The sequence below is a fragment of the Hoplias malabaricus genome, chromosome Y (assembly GCF_029633855.1).
Source record: "Hoplias malabaricus isolate fHopMal1 chromosome Y, fHopMal1.hap1, whole genome shotgun sequence".
In the NCBI taxonomy this organism is placed as follows: Eukaryota; Metazoa; Chordata; class Actinopteri; order Characiformes; family Erythrinidae; genus Hoplias; species Hoplias malabaricus.
This window is the reverse complement of record NC_089820.1, coordinates 6668756-6688450: the sequence shown is the minus strand read 5'-3', so window position 1 is coordinate 6688450 and position 19695 is coordinate 6668756. Positions and strand designations below refer to the sequence as shown.

At 43.3% G+C, this 19695-nt stretch overlaps 1 protein-coding gene across 3 annotated transcripts in view; it reads left to right on the top strand.

Moving 5' to 3' along the window:
• The window catches only part of LOC136678653 (netrin receptor UNC5D-like), a 241458-nt gene that overhangs the window by 140923 nt on the left and 80840 nt on the right, over positions 1–19695 (top strand). For all 3 annotated transcript variants that reach the window (XM_066656735.1, XM_066656736.1, XM_066656734.1), the window contains exons 3-4: positions 13875–14018; positions 14900–15003. In XM_066656735.1, the coding sequence (XP_066512832.1) occupies positions 13875–14018; positions 14900–15003 (248 nt within the window). The remainder of the gene's footprint in view (positions 1–13874; positions 14019–14899; positions 15004–19695) is intronic.

Genomic DNA, 19695 nt, shown 5'->3' with positions numbered 1-19695 from the left:
GGTCTCTGATGAATCTGTTCCAGGGGACTTACCTGCTGAGACTCCAGGATGCTCTATGGGAAGAAGACAAACTATTAGATGTAGTTGATGCTCTGGGCAATATTCTACTGGGAAACCTTGTTTCATGTTCATGTTCATTGCTGCAGACCAAGTACACCTCTTCATGGCAACAGTTTTCCCTGTTGGCACTGGCCTCTTTCAGAAGGATAATGCACCATGACACACTGCAAAACGTTCCTCAAGAATGGTTTGTTGAACTGGAAAAAGACCTCAGGGCATTGACTTAGCCTCTAAATTCCCCCAGATCTCAATCCAATCCAACATATGGGATGTGCTGGAATACAGGATTCATCCAGAGGTCTTTTGGAGTCCATGCCTCCACAGGTCCGAGCTGTTTTTGCAGCACAACTGAGACCTACACTCTTACATATAAAGGTGCTGCAAAAGTTCTTTGAGTGATGCCAGAGAAAAAACACCTTTTGCTGATATGTTTACATAGATAAAGAACCTATAAAAGGTCCTTCATGCTCACACATCTCTTAAACAAACCTGGTTCTTTATGGAAACATAAGTGGTTCTTCTACCCTTTGTAGCACCTTTATTTTTAGAGGTTACACAATAGGAGGACACACCTTGTAACTAGTAAACTGCACACAGCAGTGATGGAGCTTCATTTAATACTTCTAGGAGGAGTGGCAGAATTTAACATTAAACATCCTTACCTGACCTCGCTTATACCATCAAATAATCACTGCAGTCTTCCAACATGTAGTGTTTTAAGTAAAATAGAGACTGTTACAGCAGCCAAGTGAGAACAAATGTTGCATGACCAGTTATAAAAAAGAAAACCCTTTGACAGAGTAGTGCATATTGTGTATTGCAGTAAAAAATGTCTAGATTATGGAGAATGTTCAAGGTTAGAGCTGAGGGACCTGCTGAGGGACAAAACTGGCAAAGATGATTAAAGAACACACTGTTCATCTTGGTCCTGCTTTAAACCTAACACAAAGACCCACAGCACTGTTTTCGGTTCAGTAGAACAAGCATTTCAGAACTAACCCTTGCCCGTGTAGCTGTCCGTGGTGCTGAAAACCCCAGCCGAAAATGATTTGATCACTGTTCAGAGCGTCAGCAGTGTTTACGCCGCTTAGACGAGAACAGATCTATAGTAATTGTTTATTTGTTTGGGATGCTTGCCAAAGGCCCAAACACAGTTTTGTTTGTGAAGCCTTCAGCATCAAAACCTCTCACAGTTTTAATATTGCAGATTAATAGAACCAAACACAAATCCGACAGCAATGAAATGCATTGGACTCCGGCCTATTACCCATTGCGTACCAGTTCTGAGACCAGATTCAGAAAAGTGTTTTTAAGAAAACTTTAAGTGGTGTGTTTTAACTTCACAACTCAAATAACGTCTGATAACTCATGCTGCATTCAAATCTCCACAGAAAAACAGGAAAAGTGCTGTGTGAGAAACTGTTCCCTATGTATTATTTACTATATAGTGTGTTATTTTAGTGTTCAGGCGTTTTATAAGGGAAAACATAGTGGATAATTTTCAGTGCAGTTTAACAATTCCACAATGCACCATAAAAGGTAGTGTATAACCCATGTGCACTAATTAAGACTAGATAGCGGATACCCATAATGCACTGTGCTAATTGAAATCCTCACTCACTACCCTTCTCAATTCAGTTCCTTTTAATTGTGCACTGTATAGTTAGTAATACAGGGAATAGTGAATAGGAAGCCAGTTTTGGACACAGCTTAAGGGTGTTTCTCAATGTGCGTTCTCGCGTTCTTGCTTGATGTCTTTTTCCACTGTGGAAAATACTCAAGAACACAGATGCCAATAATAGTTAAAGTATATCCAGATCACTAGCTCCAGTGCCAAGTGAAGACACAGCATTGCAGTGGAGCAGTGGAGCAACGGAGCTTTGTTCTGTGGAGCGACAGAGCAGCATACAGTCCATTTAGGATGATACAATCAGCTCCTCACAGCAATGTTTCAATATCAGGTATAAAGTTGTTATTGCAACAAGCTCCCAATTAATGCTCTTCATTTTGCTGGAGGCTCATGTGTCTATGTCTTGAGTCATAGTGATATAAGAGTTAGTGCTTCAGGTACTGGGATCAGTTTCTGTGCGAGAGCTGAAGGATGGTGAGGAAGGGGCACCATGGTGCACTAGAGCAGGCCCGAAACTGTGTTAAAAGCTGTCTTTCTGCTCAGGGTGGGTATTCGCTGAGTGAGCACACCATAGCAGCCACTGCCCACTGCTGAGAACTCTGCCTGAACTCTGCAGGCTGAGGGCAAGCTCGGATCTCTGGCAGCTGCCCTGTGGTGAAGATTCGACATCATGCAGCACTGCAGTGAGTTACAGGTCGACAGTGATATTTGAAAGTGGGAAACCAACCCTCATCTCTTACTTTCAGTCAGAGTTCAACATGATACAAATATATAGAGAAAGTGTGACTAAAGATAGAGATGTGAAACAATCATTACAGATGTCTTTGAAGACCTGAAAATGAGTCTTATTAAACACAACGTATGCGATTGTGGGGAAAGGCCGTTCTCTCCTTTATGTTCATTTAAGGTGGAAGATTATGTTTAAGGGGAATAAAAATAACTGTTCTTTGTGTGAGGCTGAAGTTTAAATTGTCTGTAAGTTTGAATTACCACAGAAACCCATTTGTATCTCGAGTTTAGTTTTGTAGCACTTTCAGTCTGTTCATTTCCATGCAGTTAGCGTTCACACAAATTTAGTTATTTCCACCTAAGTAATAATTACAGCAAAAATAAGTCAATATTTAAGACAAATGGAAGCTCCAGTAAAAGCTTAAAGGCAATATTTACCATTTTAATTTTTAATTAAACTCAGAGAATGTTTTCTCCTGATTAGTTCTTAGGTTTGACTACACACTGGAAAAAGCTCCATTGTTTGTACACAGCTCTAGCTCTGTAAATGGGCAAAAAAAGGGTCTGTTCCGAAATTGCTAAGGCTTCCTCTGTCTGTTTCGGTGGCTGAGCCATGGCTGAGAAATGACATCTGGAGGTGTGTGGACGATGGAGAGACTTCCACATGTTGAAAAGTGTTCAAAAATCTGAGAATGTGGCCCTGTTTTTGCTCCATATCTGCGTAATATTGACTTATTTTTGCTGTTATTGTTATATTACTTAAGGTGGAACTGACCCCAATTCCAGAGAACAATAACTGCATTAAGTTAACACAGATCATTCATTCATTCATTATCTGTAACCCTTATCCAGTTCAGGGTTGCGGTGGGTCCAGAGCCTACCTGGAATCATTGGGCACAAGGCGGGAATACACCCTGGAGGGGGCACCAGTCCTTCACAGGGCAACACAGACACACATTCACTCACACATTCGGACACTTTTGAGTCACCAATCCACCTACCAATGTGTGTTTTTGGACCGTGGGAGGAAACCGGAGGAAACCCACATAGACACAGGGAGAACACACCAACTCCTCACAGACAGTCACCCGGAGCGGGAATCGAACCCACAACCTCCAGGTCCCTGGAGCTGTGTGACTGCGACACCTACCTGCTGCGCCACCGTGCCGCCTAACACAGATCAACGGTGCTTCAAAACGTACAGAGAAATGAAACATTAGCTACGAGCAAGCTACAGTCGGCTCCTTACTCAAACATACCTTTCCACCTTACGCAGCGTCTGAATGAAAACAAACGAGTGGGAGTTTATTTTGTTGTGAGAAGAGGAGTAGTCCTCCAGAATCGTCGATGTTGCTTTTAATCCTATCCTTAGCAGTGAACACACTCTCAATGGAGATTAGGGGAATGAAACATTCACACACCGAGAGCGTCCAGGGTAATGTGCCTAACTCAAGCGTGTTTTTCACCACACCACATCCAATGTTCTTACTGCTCCTGGGAATTGTCTTCCAGTCCCACGTCTGCTTCTGTAGGCCAGAGCTACACATTCTGTGTAATTTTTTTTTATGTAGATTGTTTGTCCTGTGGTAGAAAATTGAATAACCTGTTCTTACATTTGACTGAGACAGTGATTGCTGGTGTTTTTACCCCTGTACATTATGTGGTTCACAGCTTGTGTTCCGCACAGTGTGATATTAGAAGGCGGATAATGTATATACATGCCTCAGCGTGTGAGCTATACCCTATATGCAGCACATTAAAACGCAGTGTGAGCACCAAGCCACTGCAGGGAAGAGAATATCACACCAGTAGCCCAGGCTCAGAGAAAGCTGTATCAGTTAGAGGTCCGTTTGCATGCTCATCAGTGAGAGGCCTTGCTGGAAGACACTGATCTAAAGAGCTTATTAAAAACATATAAGCCTGGGATTAATTCAGCTTAACGCTGTGTGTTAGTCAGCGAGAAGCATGGACTCTTGTCCCTCTCAGATGTCTCCCTCCATCTCGTGTCAGTTCCCGGGAAGTTCAAAGCGATGAGTAGCATGTGTTGTTTGGGGAGAAAATGAGAAGCCAGGCGAGCCCTGCTCTGATTAGCCGCCCTCATCCAGGGATTACACTCATATTCCGGCGCTCGTGTCGGATAATCCGCGGCACGCAGCAGGTTCATCAGGGGCAGCTCTTGGCTGTCGGACCATATAAAGCATCTTCTTGATTTAGCAGCGGCCAGGCAACTCTCAAAAGTGGTGTAGTGGGTAACAGCGCTATTCCCTGGCAGGCAGGAACATTTCTTGGGCAAGACTCCTCTTCCGTGTTATTAAAAGCAATAAAATAAAATAAACATGCGTGAAAAGTCAAGCAGGGTTTCTATTCAATTTACAAAACTCGGGTATTAAAGCCTTTGAGCCCAGATGAGCCCTGTCCCTGCAGCTGTTACTGTGCCACTAACCCACAGCAAAGACTATGTCATGTTTCAGTTTGAGCCACAGCTCTGTGCCATTGTGAAACATGTCTCGAACAATGGTTCAGTGCCGCTTCCTGTGGTTACATAGCGCTGTGGCTGGAGGCATTTTCTCTGTGGCACACGTGACATATTTGCTGTGGATTAGTTTACGGTGTGTACTCCTTAACAGCGAATCTCACAACAGTAATTGTGAAAGCTCAGTTTGAGTAATGCTCATGGCATGCATGTGGATTCCCTACTGAAACAACACAGTCATCTTTGTCACCCACTTCAACCAATTTATCTTCAATTTTAGACCTATTTTTAATAGCACCAGTGGGTGGGGTCTACATGCCAATCACTCCACAGCCTCAACTAATTGTAATATTTGTGTTGCATTGTGTAAAGCCTCCTAGTGGGTTAAAAAAATTATTTCTAAGGACCATTATGAACATAGGGCGGCACGGTGGCGCAGTCACACAGCTCCAGGGGCCTGGAGGTTGTGGGTTTGATTCCCGCTCCGGGTGACTGTCTGTGAGGAGTGTGGTGTGTTCTCCCTGTGTCCACGTGGGTTTCCTCCGGGTGCTCTGGTTTCCTCCCACAGTCCAAAAACACACGTTGGTAGGTGGATTGGCGACTTAAAAGTGTGTGTGTGTGTCTGTGTTGCCCTGTGAAGGACTGGCGCCCCCTCCAGGGTGTGTTCCCGCCTTGCGCCCAATGATTCCAGGTAGGCTCTGGACCCACCGTGACCCTGAACTGGATAAGCTGTTACAGATAATGAATGAATGAATGAATTATGAACATGACACTGGTATTATATCTGTTCTAGTTAACATCCCAGTTGGTCAGGCCGTATCGGTTTATGATGGACATACCCTTGACCTAAAACCCTAACTAAAGCATTTCTCAAAGGTGGTGCCCTTCCGCTAACCTGCAGTATCTCTCCAGTGTAGTCAACTCCAAAGAAGCCTTTTGTTGTTGGCAAGCTTTTGTAAACGTTGAGGTTCCCCCTGTATATCCATGATTTCCTTTCATAACTCCTGCTCATCCTAGAGGCTTACCCTCCCCACCTGCCTTGCCCTGCCTCCTCTGAGACTTTGTCAAGCAGAGAAAAGTGGCGAAGGCTAAGCCGAGTCTGAAGTCATTGCGGAAATCTGCAGCCTTTTTGTAATGCTTCCTGTCAAACTCGCTCCTCCTGTAAACAAACAAGAGCTGGCAGGTGACAGAGGAGCGGCGACACCCCCTCCACCAAACCCGTGTCATCTCTCAGAGCTTCGCACCTGTCCCGGAAATTTGCCTTTCAATAAGAGAGGGAGAAAAAAAAAAGGACCGTCTCCTATTAACATACAGCTCATATTTTCTTCTTTCTGCGGGGATGATGTGCAGTCATTAGTCATGATTTTGCTGCCTGCCTCTTTACCCTCACGCCCCGTGCCTTTCCGTCGATGGTCCGTCTCCGGGGCGCCGTGAATCATGGCTTTGTCTCGCCTCGCGTCTGGGAAGCGCTGGGTGCTGGAGCTTGAAATCAAGGGCAGTTCTTGAACATTGTAGGGGATGAAGAAGACTAAAAAATCAGGTCTCACCACAAGTATTTCAGTTTATTGTAATATTAAAAGTATTATACTGAATTAGTAAAGGGCAGAACTTGGTAGTATGGTTTGTGTGGGGTTGAGTTTGTGGCCTTAGGGTTGGGATTAGAGTTAAAACTTGACGTGGCTTGGGGTTAGATTGTTGAGCGTGGGTCAGTTTTGTCAGGTCAGGTTTCAGTTTTGAACTTCAGAAATGTGTTCTGTAATGGGCTCAGATCAGGTTTGGATTCAAAATGTGATGCTGTGGGTCGGGTCAGGATTGGTTTGGAGAGAATTTGAGAGCTTGAGTGCTTCAGTGTTGGACTCAGAATGTGACCTGATTGAAGGCTTGGTTAAAGCCCTACTGGTTACCTGTACACTTAGTTTACGCTGGACATTACCCTGAACTACTGCTGAAGCTCCTATGCTTGCAGCATCTTGCAGCTAAAGGAGGTTCACTTTGTTGATCAGTAAGAATGTGTTTGTGTTGAGGGCCATTACATCATGCTGCTTTCTTCTGCCTCTTTCCCCATAATGATTTCTTTCTTTTCCTCCAAGGAAAACAGTCTGAGAAGCTTCTTGATGAAGTGAGACGGTAGCTTTGCACCTCATGCCTCCCTCTCTCTTTCTCTATCTCTCTCTCTCTCTCTCTCCTAACTCCCCTGTGCCCCAGCTCTCAGCAGCTCTCTTATTAAGGACGAGATCTTCCATAAACATCCATTAGTGAGTCGTTTGTTTCCTCACACCATCTTCAAAGCATGAGTTCTATAAGAGAATAATTAACTACACTTCTCAGGATTGAGTGTTTGAGCAGAATTATGGAGTTTCCAGGGCAAACAAACAAGTGAAGACTATAAACACTTCAGACCTTTATATCTCATGCAGCTCAAAACTAGCTTTTCCCTTCTGCTGGGAGAGGTTGCTCAACTCCGCGGAACAAAACAAAATCGCTTTTGAACTTTCATACGCTGCTAGATTCTCGGGTCACTGATCGGGCTGATATTGACCGCTACGAGGTCAGAAGTTGGCCAGCCAGCACAGAATAAAGAAAGGAATAGGTTTATTGTGTGTTACTGCTTGTGAATATCTTGAGCATGTTGAGCTGGAGATACACACATATACCTTTGTAGGTGTCCTTTCTAATTAATGAGCACAGCTGTGAACGGAGATGTTCAGTTGTGCACATGTTTATGTACGTCGCCTCATTCACAAACAACAAAAGCATCATATTTGTGAGATGAATCCTTGTATTCAGACTGAAAATAAAAAAACAGTCATGTTAGTATCAGAAAAACTGTCACTGTGGTTTACCTTTTGCTGTCTCTTTGGCGGTGCCCTCAAAGTACATATTTTGAACCTTTAATTAGGGAACATAATTGTACCTTATTCCATTATAATTGTAGATTTTAAAGCTGTGTTGATTTAATCTTGATTACACAGTTCTGTAATGAAAGATTACGTTTCTGGAGAAGAGAATGTAATGTACCTTTAGGGAACAAAAATGGACTTTAAAACCTCTGTTGTACGTTTAAAGGTACATTTACACTGTTTGTATCTTTAGCAACCAATTATGTACCTCTACCGTACTTTTTATGTGAGTGTGTAGCTCACGTGTGCAAACAGCCAAGGAGATAAAAGTCAATAGGCTTTTACTGCTGCTGAGAGATTGGCTGAAAATGTCTTCCTACAGCCTATGTATTGCACACTATAGGTCATAAATGAATGGTTTCTGCAATCATGGACTGCTGCATTGTAAGTCAAATTATAAAACTGTTTATAATCTTCCAGTCGAACCCGTTTCCTGACTGTGTAGTAGTTTTAGTTTTATAATCTGTGAAGTTCACTATGTAGGCAGTATGGCTGTATTTGGGATGCAGCTTCAGCCTTTCTTCCACTGTTGTTTTGCTGTGATGCTAGTGTTGGCTCAAAGTATACACCCTGGAGGGGGCGCCAGTCCTTCACAGGGCAACACACACACACACACACACACACACACACACACACACACACACCCCTACCAACGTGTGTTTTTGGACTGTGGGAGGAAACCGGAGCACCCGGAGGAAACCCATGCGGACACAGGGAGAACACACCAACTCCTCACAGACAGTCACCCGGAGCGGGAATTAAACTCACAACCTCCAGGCCCCTGGAGCTGTGTGACTGCGACACTAACCTGCTGCACCACCATGCCGCCCTTTAAAAGCATTAGCACTGCAACAAAAAGGAAAAAAAAACACTAATTGATGTGCAGCATGTACAAGAAACAGCCATAAAACCTCAAAAAATGAACATCAGAATCAGAATCAGTATCTCTTTATTTCGCCAGGTATGTTAAACATACTAGGAATTTGTCTTGGTGACAGCAACACATGTATGACATGTAACACAGACTGTTAACAAACATAACTCTAAAAGAGGTACAATAAACAATAAATAAACTAAAGAATACAGTTAAGTACTAGAAAAAAAAAGAGCGTTAAGACATAAATTAGACAACATAAAATATAAAATCTATACTGTACAGATATGAGTATGAATATAAATGTTTCCAAATATTCTTAAAGTAGGTTATATTATATATTGTTGTAGGAGTCAGATCTGGCCGTTCACATTCATGTAGCATGCAAACGAATCAGATACATATTTGATCTAGTAACACATTGGATTAGATATGTTCACACAATGAGGGCGGCCCAGAGGCGCAGCAGGTAGAGTCGCAGTCACACAGCTCCACACAGTCACACAGTTCGAGTCCCGCTCCAGGTGACTCTCTGTGAGGAGTTTGGTGTGTTCTCCCTGTGTCCACATGGGTTTCCTGCGGGTGTTCCTGTTTCCACCCACGGTCCAAAAACACACGATGGCAGGTGGATTGGTGACACAAAAGTGTCCATAAGTGTGAGTGGGTGAGTGAATGTGTGTGTGTCGCCCTGTGAAGGATTAGCGCCCCGTCCAGGGTGTGTTCCTGCCTTGCACCCAGTGATTCCGGGTAGGCTCCAGGCCCACCACGACCCTGAACTGAATATGCAGTTACAGACAAAGAATGAATATTCACACAACCCTGGAAAAATCTGATTTTAGTCGCATTTGCAGCTTCTGCTACAGAAACATTCACAGAAGATTGCGTTTAGTGAGGCACGATGATTGGTTTTAATTGTGTGTCATGGCTTTGTACGACCCTTCCTCACTCATCTACTGGACCGCACAGGATTTTAAACAGGTCAAGAACTCCTGCTCAACAAGATCGATGCTCTTACAAGACAATTGACCTTGAACCGCTTTCTCCTTCATGTTGTAGGTCTTTGAGCCACAGACCCAAACTTGGCCAGAACATGAGACGTACAGTGCGTAAGCCGCCGTGTTTTGTTTACATCCGTGACATGTCTGGCATTTTTTTGTATTCCTAAGCAACAAGGGTAAATCCTTATGGTTTTAAGACGCATTTAATCTTTATCTTGGAAGGAACGGTGGTGGGGGTTTGGGGGTTTGGTCTGAGGAAGCATGTCAGATTAGCTAGGCCTCGTCTGGAGCTGCCCGAGTCAGGGCTGATAAAGGAAACTGGATCGGTGTTTTGTTATTGCCTTCAGCGCACCACATTTTCCCTTAAATCCACAGTTTGTGAGCCTGACGGCCTGGAGAAGCTCAGAGAAAAAAAAAATCACACAGATGAAAGACCCCTGAGTCAGATTAAATATGGAAGGCATTGACGTTGCAGAATCGTGTCACAAATCCGAACATGTATCTATTATATATGGGCTTATATATGGACTTTCTTCTTTCTCTCTGGAAGTTCATTCCAAGTGTCTTGTGATATACAAAGAGACTTCTGCAGAAAACTGGATCAATTGCATATACTTTTTTAAAAAATGTAAGGTTATCCAGAGTGCCTTGGGATTAAGGCTGGTCAGCTCGCAAACCTCAGAATACATTGTGATGAATATCATTTACTGTGGAAAGGTAGAGGTTATTTAGTGTATCGAATAACACAGCTTCTCTCCTTCGTGTACTCTAGAGCTTGAATCTTTATTGAAAGGAACATTATGTAAGATTTTTACCTTAAAATTCCAGCTTCAAATTCATTGTGACACTGCAATAGTGAGATACAGTGGAAATGGCTCTGAGGCGATGTGTCTTAAGTCGTTTTCTGTGTCTTCTGAATGTTTGAAACTGACACATTTGTAGTAAAATAAAACATTCATTCATTATCTGTAACCGCTTATCCAGTTCAGGGTCGCAGTGGGTCCAGAGCCTACCTCTAATCATTGGGCGCAAGGCGGGAATACACCCTGGAGGGGGCGCCAGTCCTTCACAGGGCAACACAGACACATTCACTCACACCTACGGACAATTTTGAGTCGCCAATCCACCTACCAACGTGTGGTTTTGGACTGTGGGAGGAAACCGGAGCACCCGGAGAAAACCCACACAGACACAGGGAGAACACACCAACTCCTCACAGACAGTCACCCACAGCGGGAATCGAACTCACAACTTCCATGCCCCTGGAGCTGTATGACTGCGACACCTACCTGCTGCACCACCGTGCCGCCCAAAATAAACCATTAATAAATAAAATCATTTTATATTATTAAAATATATTAAATATATTTCATTGTCCTATAATTATATTAATATTAATATTACATGTATTTTGTTGCATTAGTGTGTTCTTGAAATTAATAAAAGTATTTTGTCAGTGTCTTTTTCATATCGTCAAGAATATCATGAAATAGTGAAATATCATGATATTACTTTAGGACCATATCACCCAAACCTAAATCTGCATTTAACTCATCGATGGCATTGACAACCACTCACCTCAACAGCTGTGAGCAGCCTTCCCAGCACCCAGGCAAGGACACCTCAGCCATGGATGTTAGAGGATGAGATTAGAGTGAGTTTTTGTCACTCCTCCTGCCTCCAGTTTACCTGCCAGATGAGGAACTGACCTCCTGGTTCCAAGCCTGACTCTAAAACTATTACGCAACTACTGCCGCCATTGGGAGTGGGAAAACCGTATCACCACCAATGAGAGCCTGTATTCAAGACTTCGCTGGCTCTCAAGCATGTTTGCATGCTGTAAAAAAGTTCAGTGCTTGCACACAGGCCTAGCTTGGTAAAGGGGAATCTAATAAAGCATCTCGGTCTCAAATGGCTCATTCTTTCTCTTTGTGCGTCATTGGCTGAGCCACGGCAGAAGCAGCATCTGAAGGCATTTGGACGGTGTCGAATGCTTGTGTAGAGAGTTGAAAAGCATGTTTCTTCACTTGTATTACTTCACTTAAGGTGGAACTGACTCCAAATAAAGGAGAGCACTAACTTTCCCTGAAAGTAAACCCAGACTGAAAGTGCTACAAATCTAAATAGCACAAGATACAAATGAGCTGCTGTGGTAACTGAAATAGTGAATACAATCTTACAGACAAGTTAAACTTTAACCAGGAACCAGCTACAGTCCTTCCACCTTAAAAGCTTCTGAATAAATACAAACAGAGGGGAGTTTGTTTAGCTGTAGGAATAGCAGTGCCCAGAATCATTTACATTTACTTTTAAAAGGCTTATATCTGTTGTTGCGAAAGTCTTATATAAGTGTCTTTTAGCTTAATAAACAATGAGTTGCACTGATGATAATAATGGCCTTTTTATGTTGTATATAGCACTTATCAATCCTGTGCATTGTTTAGCAAGTAGAACACTGAAATGATTTTGATTCCAAATTGTGAAGGCGTTTCTGCAACCCAAACCTTGCACATACACACACACACACACACACAAACACACACACTCCTTTGCAGGTGTTGCTATAACGGCAACTCTCTGTCGCAGGCACCCTTGCTATTAGGCTAATGCAGCTGCAGCACACTATTTTCATCTTGTTAGCGATCTGTGGCCTAGACAAGGCAGGGGAATCTCCCGAGAGAGTGCCAACATGTTTTATCTGTAATGCACTCAGAAACGTTGTGGGGGTGGGGGGGATTTATGTAGGGCAGTGAGTGAAAAGGAAAGAAGAGTGGGGGGGGGGGAATGGAAACACACCCAGACCCAAGGCCATTAAATTTTTCACCAGTCGCTGGAGATAGAGAGGCTTTCTTTTCGAATGTTGATCAGAGGGTAGGATTTTTTTTCCCCTGCTCTCCCAGCTCAGAAGTTCATTTTATTCGCCTCCCTCGTAAGTTGTCGTGGAACTCTCTCTCTTTTGTTCTGCATTAAAGAGGCTGGCAGTCACAAATCAAAGGGTGGGCTCAGGGAAAAAAAAACAAAAAAAGAAACAGCAAATACAAAAAGTCACTGCAGTGTTTTGGTCCTAAGTCAGATTTGCCCAGTTACTCCAAATGTAGCCAATCACCCGAGATGCCTTTAGGGTCTGAGGTTTTTGCACTGCCGCTACAAGCCTAATGTAGGTAACACTTACCAACCTGGTCAGGTTTGGGCGTGGCCAGTACATGGATGGGAGGGAGATTGGGTGGTTGCAGAAAGTGGTGTTGGTGGGGTAAACAAACCACAAATTGCTCCATCCTTCAAATGAGACGGAAAACTGAGGTCCTGACTCTGAACTGCTGTCACTACTGGTGTGGATTGGCTGCTGTCACATCATCCCTGTGGATGCAGCACATTGGTGGTTGTTAAGGTCACCCAGAATCTGTTTTGAAAAGGGATATATTAACGTAAGTACCATTCATTCATTCATTCATTCATTCAAACTGAATGTCAGGGATATTTTCCCACATCTCCAAAAAGTTCACTCTTAGAAGTTGTTTACTTTTGGCTGAGTAATCCCAAACCCCAAATCCCAATCCCAATCCCAAACCCATTCTGTAATGTTGAGGTCTGGGCTCTTGTGCAAATCTATTGTTCTGTTCTCACCAGCAGCTTTTTTCTTTCTTTCTTTTCTTCCTTTGCATATATTGTATTGTTCTCCATGAGTATTCCTTGAAGGTCCAAATTCTTAAATTGGAAATGTCTCCAAACTCTGGAGATGGCTAACTGCATTACCAAAAGTGCTACAAAACTAAACAGCTCACGTTACAATTGACTTTCTGTGGTAATTGACAGTGGATAAAAACTTACAGACAAGTTAAACTTCAGGTACATCATTTTTTCCCCTCCACCTTAAAAGACGTGGAGCTTCTGAATGTAAACAACCAGAGGGAACTGCATTTCTCCACAATGTTCTCTTTAAGTGAGGTGTCACAATGCAATGTGTGATGCACTCTTGCTGTATTCAAATTGTATGTTATTTCAATTGCATGATGCAGGGAATGCCAATATTACACCTACATGCTGCCAACTGAATTGGGGGTATACGCTCAGGTCCGTTACAGCTCACTGTTAATCTTGTTGCTCAGTTCAAATCCAAGGAAGCAAACCAGACATGAGTTATGTCTTGGATAATGACCCGCTCTCTCTCTCTCTCTCTCTCTCTCTCTCTCTCTCTCTCTCTCTTTTCCAGGCCTGAAGGTGAGGGAGGTGATGATAAATGTGTCCCGGCAGCAGGTAGAGGATTTCCATGGTCCTGAGGATTACTGGTGCCTTTGTGTGGCCTGGAGTCACTTGGGCACCTCCAAGAGTCGCAAAGCCACGGTTCGCATTGCCTGTGAGTTCCCCTCTCCAAATATACTTCTGCTGGTGGGAAATGAAAACTGTGTGTGCTTGAGGCTAGTTTCCAGGCTCCATCTGGCTCCACAGATCAGCTCTGACATATCATCTGGAAATTTGTAGCACGTTCTTAACTCCTTTATATGTGTGACCCAAAAAACAAGCTCGGAAACCCTCCGATTTGGTTCGGAATTAAGCCGTAAGTAGGAGTTTCATTTCCTGGACTCGTGTTGGCTTTGTGCTCCACTGACAGTTGAGATTCTATAGTGAAATAAAAAAGCCTCTTAAGTCCCTCTTGTTCCGGAAATAAGCCACAGGGGGCAGATTCCTGGCACATATTAAACTTCGTCTTCCATTAATTTACAGTGCCAGTGCAGCGCAACATTTCATGTTTCCCTATGTATTCATCCTCAAGGAGATGAGCTTTTGGCCAGTCTGAGGCCTTAAATACAGAGTATCTACAGATCAGAGGTTTATAATTCTGTAGCTGCTGTATATGTTCAAATATGTCTAGTGCTTTCAGTTACATTAATGTGAACCCATCGCTTGATCAGATACACAGAGGTTTGTATACCCTTCATAGCCCGTCATGAGCCAAAGCCTTCACCAAGAGGTATAAAAACCGAGAGTTTTACCAGAGAGTAAGAACTCTCCCTGTGTCTTTCTCTCTCTCTGACTGCTCACTGTATGGCTTTCCAAGGTTGTTGACTGGAGCCCAAGGGCATTGGGTTTTTGTGGGATGTGGAAGTGGTGGGGGAGGGAGAGAGAGAGAGAGAGAGAGAGAGAGAGAGAGAGAGAGAGAGGGAGGAAATGTGGGTGAGAGAGATGGGCGTAGAGATAGCGCCAGCCGTGACTGCTGCCTCTTATCTTCCTGAACAGACCTCCGCAAGAACTTTGAGCAGGACCCCCAGGGGAAGGAAGTGCCAATCAAGGGGATGATCGTGCTGCACTGCCGGCCCCCAGAGGGCGTCCCGGCCGCCGAGGTAAGACCCCCTGCCAGCGCAACCCCAACACACATCTCACCTGGAGGACCTCCAGAGAGGACAGCATCCTGTTTTGTCGGTTAAAAGTTTGGAACCTTTCTTTTTTTTTCTTTTTTTTTTTCCAGTTTCCGAACTGGAACTGGAACACAGAGGGGTCACTTTTTGAAATGATTAACTCACATGTCACATGGTGGCTGCTGTGATTGGGTGAACTCGTCTACAGGCAGCTTGCAGTTTCCTTACTGGAAATATTTATATATTACATAATATTATGTGTGTGTGTGTGTGTGTGTGTGTGTGTCAGAGTGTTTATCACTGCTGAAGTGTCCAGTACTGCTCTGTTCTTAACAAAAATATCAGGCTTTGACCAAGAGCAGGACACAATATAGGTCATCTACAATCTCTCTCACACACACAAACTTTCAGCCGACAGAGTCTATCTCTCACTAACTGTGTGTGTGCATGCGTGTGTGTGTGTGTGTGTCCTGTGTCAGTGTGTTTATCACTGATAGAGCTCTTCAGTGTCCAGTGCTGCTCGGTCGTTGACAGAAATATCAAAAACAGGACACAATACAGGTCATCAACAATCACACCCACTCTCCGACACACACACACACACACACAGCTGTCAGAGTCCATCTCTCACTGAGTGTGTGTGCGTAAGGTTGAGGTCAGACCCTGGTTAGTCACCTGTGTGCTGTAAATGTTTGTGCTGAAGCAGAAGAGCTGTGTCATTCTTCCTCTTTCACTGACACAGCATACAGAGCAACATTCTCTTCATCACTTCATCATCATCGCTTCATCATCAGGGATCAGCAGACCTGAGAAACACGATGCGGCCTGACTGAACGCCCTCCCTCTGTTTTAAGTTCTTCTAAGTTTAAGTCATTTCCTTTTACTTTCTGTTGTCTTTTCACTATTAAATCCTTATTTTTTGATTTTTTTAATATGTCTTTCTCTTTTTTTTCCTTTCTTCTTTTTCAAACTTGGATTGCATCTCAGTGTTTGGAATTTGAACATTTGTGAACATAAGGGTATCTCTGTGTCTTAAACAGCGGCACGGCGGTGCAGCAGGTTAGTGTCGCAGTCACACAGCTCCAGGGGCCTAGAGGTTGTGGGTTCGATGGGTGACTGTCTGTGAGGAGTTGGTGTGTTCTCCCACAGTCCAAAAACACACGTTGGTAGGTGGATTGGCGACTCAAAAGTGTCTGTAGGTGTGAGTGATTGTGTGTCTTTGTTGCCCTGTGAAGGACTGGCACCCCCTCCAGGGTTTATTCCTGCCTTGCGCCCAATGATTCCAGGTAGGCTCTGGACCTACCAAGTGGTTACAGATAATGAATGAATTTATCTTAAACACACGTACAGACACACACACATTCAGAGAGATATATCATTAATGGATTTTGATTATAAACTGCCCTGACCTCTCTCTTTTCAGAAGCACTTTCCTTGTGGTTGTAGGAGGTCTTTCCGCAATGCTGTTCCTTCTTTGGAAAGTTTGGACAACTTTAGAAATAGAATCTTAATGACTACACTGTATATGAAGTGTGGTAATATTTATCTCAGGAGAATCTCAGCAGGAGAACAGAGGCCTCAGGATTCTCCTGAATTACAGATGAGTTTTAGTCCAATTCCATGTGCAATCAGCATTTACATTAACATTCGCATTTACATTCAAATATACACTTACTCTGCATTGAATCGGTTAAACGTTTTATTGCGAGAAGGCTGTGAGCAGGAACCAAACGAAAGTGATTAAAATTGTGGCCCCATTTGGCCCTGGGGGGATATCAGGGGCCACAAATATGAAAGAGAACTACTCTGTTCAGACCCAAAATTCTCCCACACATACTTCTCCAACACAGCCAAGTGCACAAAAGAAATTGGCCTGACCTTTAAAGAGATATAAGACTTGCTGCTCAGACCATTAAAGTGCTCCCAGGAGAGTAAGCTCAGCCATTCAGCAAAGCTGTACTCCAGAGCAGATTGTGGGACTCTCTGTGCAGCTCTCAATTCGATTTGATTTCATTCAGGGTGCCAACATTTTTGGAACCCCAGGGCCTGCAACAAGGTTCTTCAGTTCCGAGTTAGGCTGGTGTCAGCATATTTTGGTGATTTCCCAGCCCACTGATACACACTTATTAAGCATGCTATTAAACAGAGGAACGAAAACGCGCATTCATTGCTCTGTAAATGATGCACACCAAAAAGCATGGACAAGTAGTGGTTAGGGCGGCACGGTGGTGCAGCAGGTAGTGTCACACAGCTCCAGGGACCTGGAGGTTGTGTGTTCGATTCCCGTTCTGGGTGACTGTCTGTGAGGAGTTGGTGTGTTCTCCCCGTGTCTGCGTGAGTTTCCTCCGGGTGCTCCAGTTTCCTCCCACAGTCCAAAAACACGACTCAAAAGTGTCTGTAGGTGTGAATGTGTGTGTGTTGCCCTGTGAAGGACTGGCGTCCCCTCAAGGGTGTATTCCCGCCTTGCGCCCAATGATTCCAGGTAGGCTCTGGACCCACCGCGACCCTGAACTGGATAAGCGGTTACAGATATTGAATGAATGAACGAAAGTAGAGGTTATATGTTGCGTTCCATTTACCTACAAAGTCAGACGTTGATGCTGGGAAAGACATCAGGAATAACCAGAATAACTGGGAATGACCGTGTTCCGTTTAAACATTCAGAAAACCCCATGTCTTAGGTTTTCATTGTTAGCTTGTTCCAGTTTAGCATTGTTAGTGATACCAGTTCATGCATCCAAACACCATAGAAGCTCTAAAAAATTTGATAAACACTGTTTATATATAGAAAGCAAACTTGGATTCCAAATTTGGGGTTGGTGAGGCTGTGCCAACTTTTCGATGTTCCAGTAGAAATATTCCACATGGAGCTTGGAAATCTGATATTAGATTTCAAATTGAAAGCAGAAAAAATACTGGAGAATCTCTTTCCACTGATGATCAACAGCGGCAGCTACTCCTGGTCATTGGTAGATGCCATCCATAGACAGTGCTACCAGCCATTGGCTAATTGGGACTTGCCACTGACCATGAGTTGGGTGACTGGCAGCTTTATTTCATGCTCAGTGGCAAGTTCCACTGGCTAACTGTCACTGACATGAGTGGTCAGTAGAGGCTTCCAGTCAGAGACTTCCTGATGGAGTGGCAGCTTCAAGATTCTGAATCTTTCATGACAGAAAATTGCATCAAGTAGTGGACACCCCCCCCCTCCCTCACCTCCTGTTGGAGAGATATTTTTTTACCTCCTTTTAATACCCTGGGATGGACTATTGTGGAGAAAAGAAAGCAGACTGTATCCAAGGTTGTTCTGGCTGCTCCATCACCAAGGATAACACTTTAAGCTTGATGTAGTATTAAGCTACTCCTAGGTTGTAAGAATCTCCTTGGAGATGTAACCATGAATCATCTGGGAGAGAAGAGCCATGTTGCAGATGGAAGGCACTCTTTATTTTTGCAGAATCAAAATCTACTTTTGTGGATGCCTTCTGACTTGGTGCATGGAGCACGGAACCAATCAGTTTTGGGCTCGATTCAGATCTACAGTGAAATTGTGCCCTGATTCGTTTGTTCTTGCAGCCTCAGGCAGCAGATTCAGGGGCTAATTCAGAACCATGGCCTTAATCAGCCTCAGTTCAAGTGGAGGTCAACTGAAGTTAAATGGTCAGTTCTTTGAGGGGCTTCCTAACTGCCCTTTAATCCCATTTACACAAATGGAAACAATTGCTAATTTAGCCTCTTTGTATTAAGCATTGTGAATTATATAATATGAGAATAAAATCTAATAAACGTAAAATAAATAAATAAATAAATAAAGCTAAAAAAGGCCCACTTTTCAATAAAAACTGATTTTCAGTGAATAAGAATAAAGTGATTAATCTACAGTCATCAGATTAACCCTCAATCATCAGATGCATCAACATTCATCAGATTATTCTTCTTGATGAAAGATGGGAAAAAAATAAATAAATACAAATAATAAATAAATATATATATATAAAAAAAAAAAACAAGATGTAATTACACATTTCCACCAGAGATGTCTTCGAATGCTCAAATCCCTTACAATTACCTAGTGCAGCTTTAAATGTGAATGTAACAAAACATGCAGATGATGGCTAGGGGCCAATCTGTCCATTATTCTCTTCTGCATTCATGTGCTATTTCCACACACTGAGATAAAATATTTGCATGTGTCACTTTTATGGTTCTCATTTTACCTGTGATGAATAATTCAAATATATATATATATCATTTTAGGTTTCCACAGTGACCTTGACCTTCTTTTTCAGACACTGAAGAAATGGTTGGGTAACAGTTAACAAATAAATATATTCATAAATAAATACATAAAGAGGTAAATAAATAATTGAAAGTCCTGATAAAAACGAATGCTGAAAGCTTCTTTTCAGTCGTTCTATCCAGAGGCCTGAGGGTTAGCCTTCTCACCTCCAGCCGCCTCTTGACAGCCACTAGCAAGTGTTAATGTGTTTGGTGAGCCTGTGTGTGTGGAGTGTGTCTGGTAGACCGAGAGATCTGCCTTCGTGATTCCATTATGCCGCCTGTTGAAAGGATGAGATCACAGTAGCCTGACACTTGTCTGAAGGAGCCAAGGCCTCTTCAATCAAAACCTCCTAATACACCATCACTCACAAGGGGTCCTCACAGACCCCAGAATGG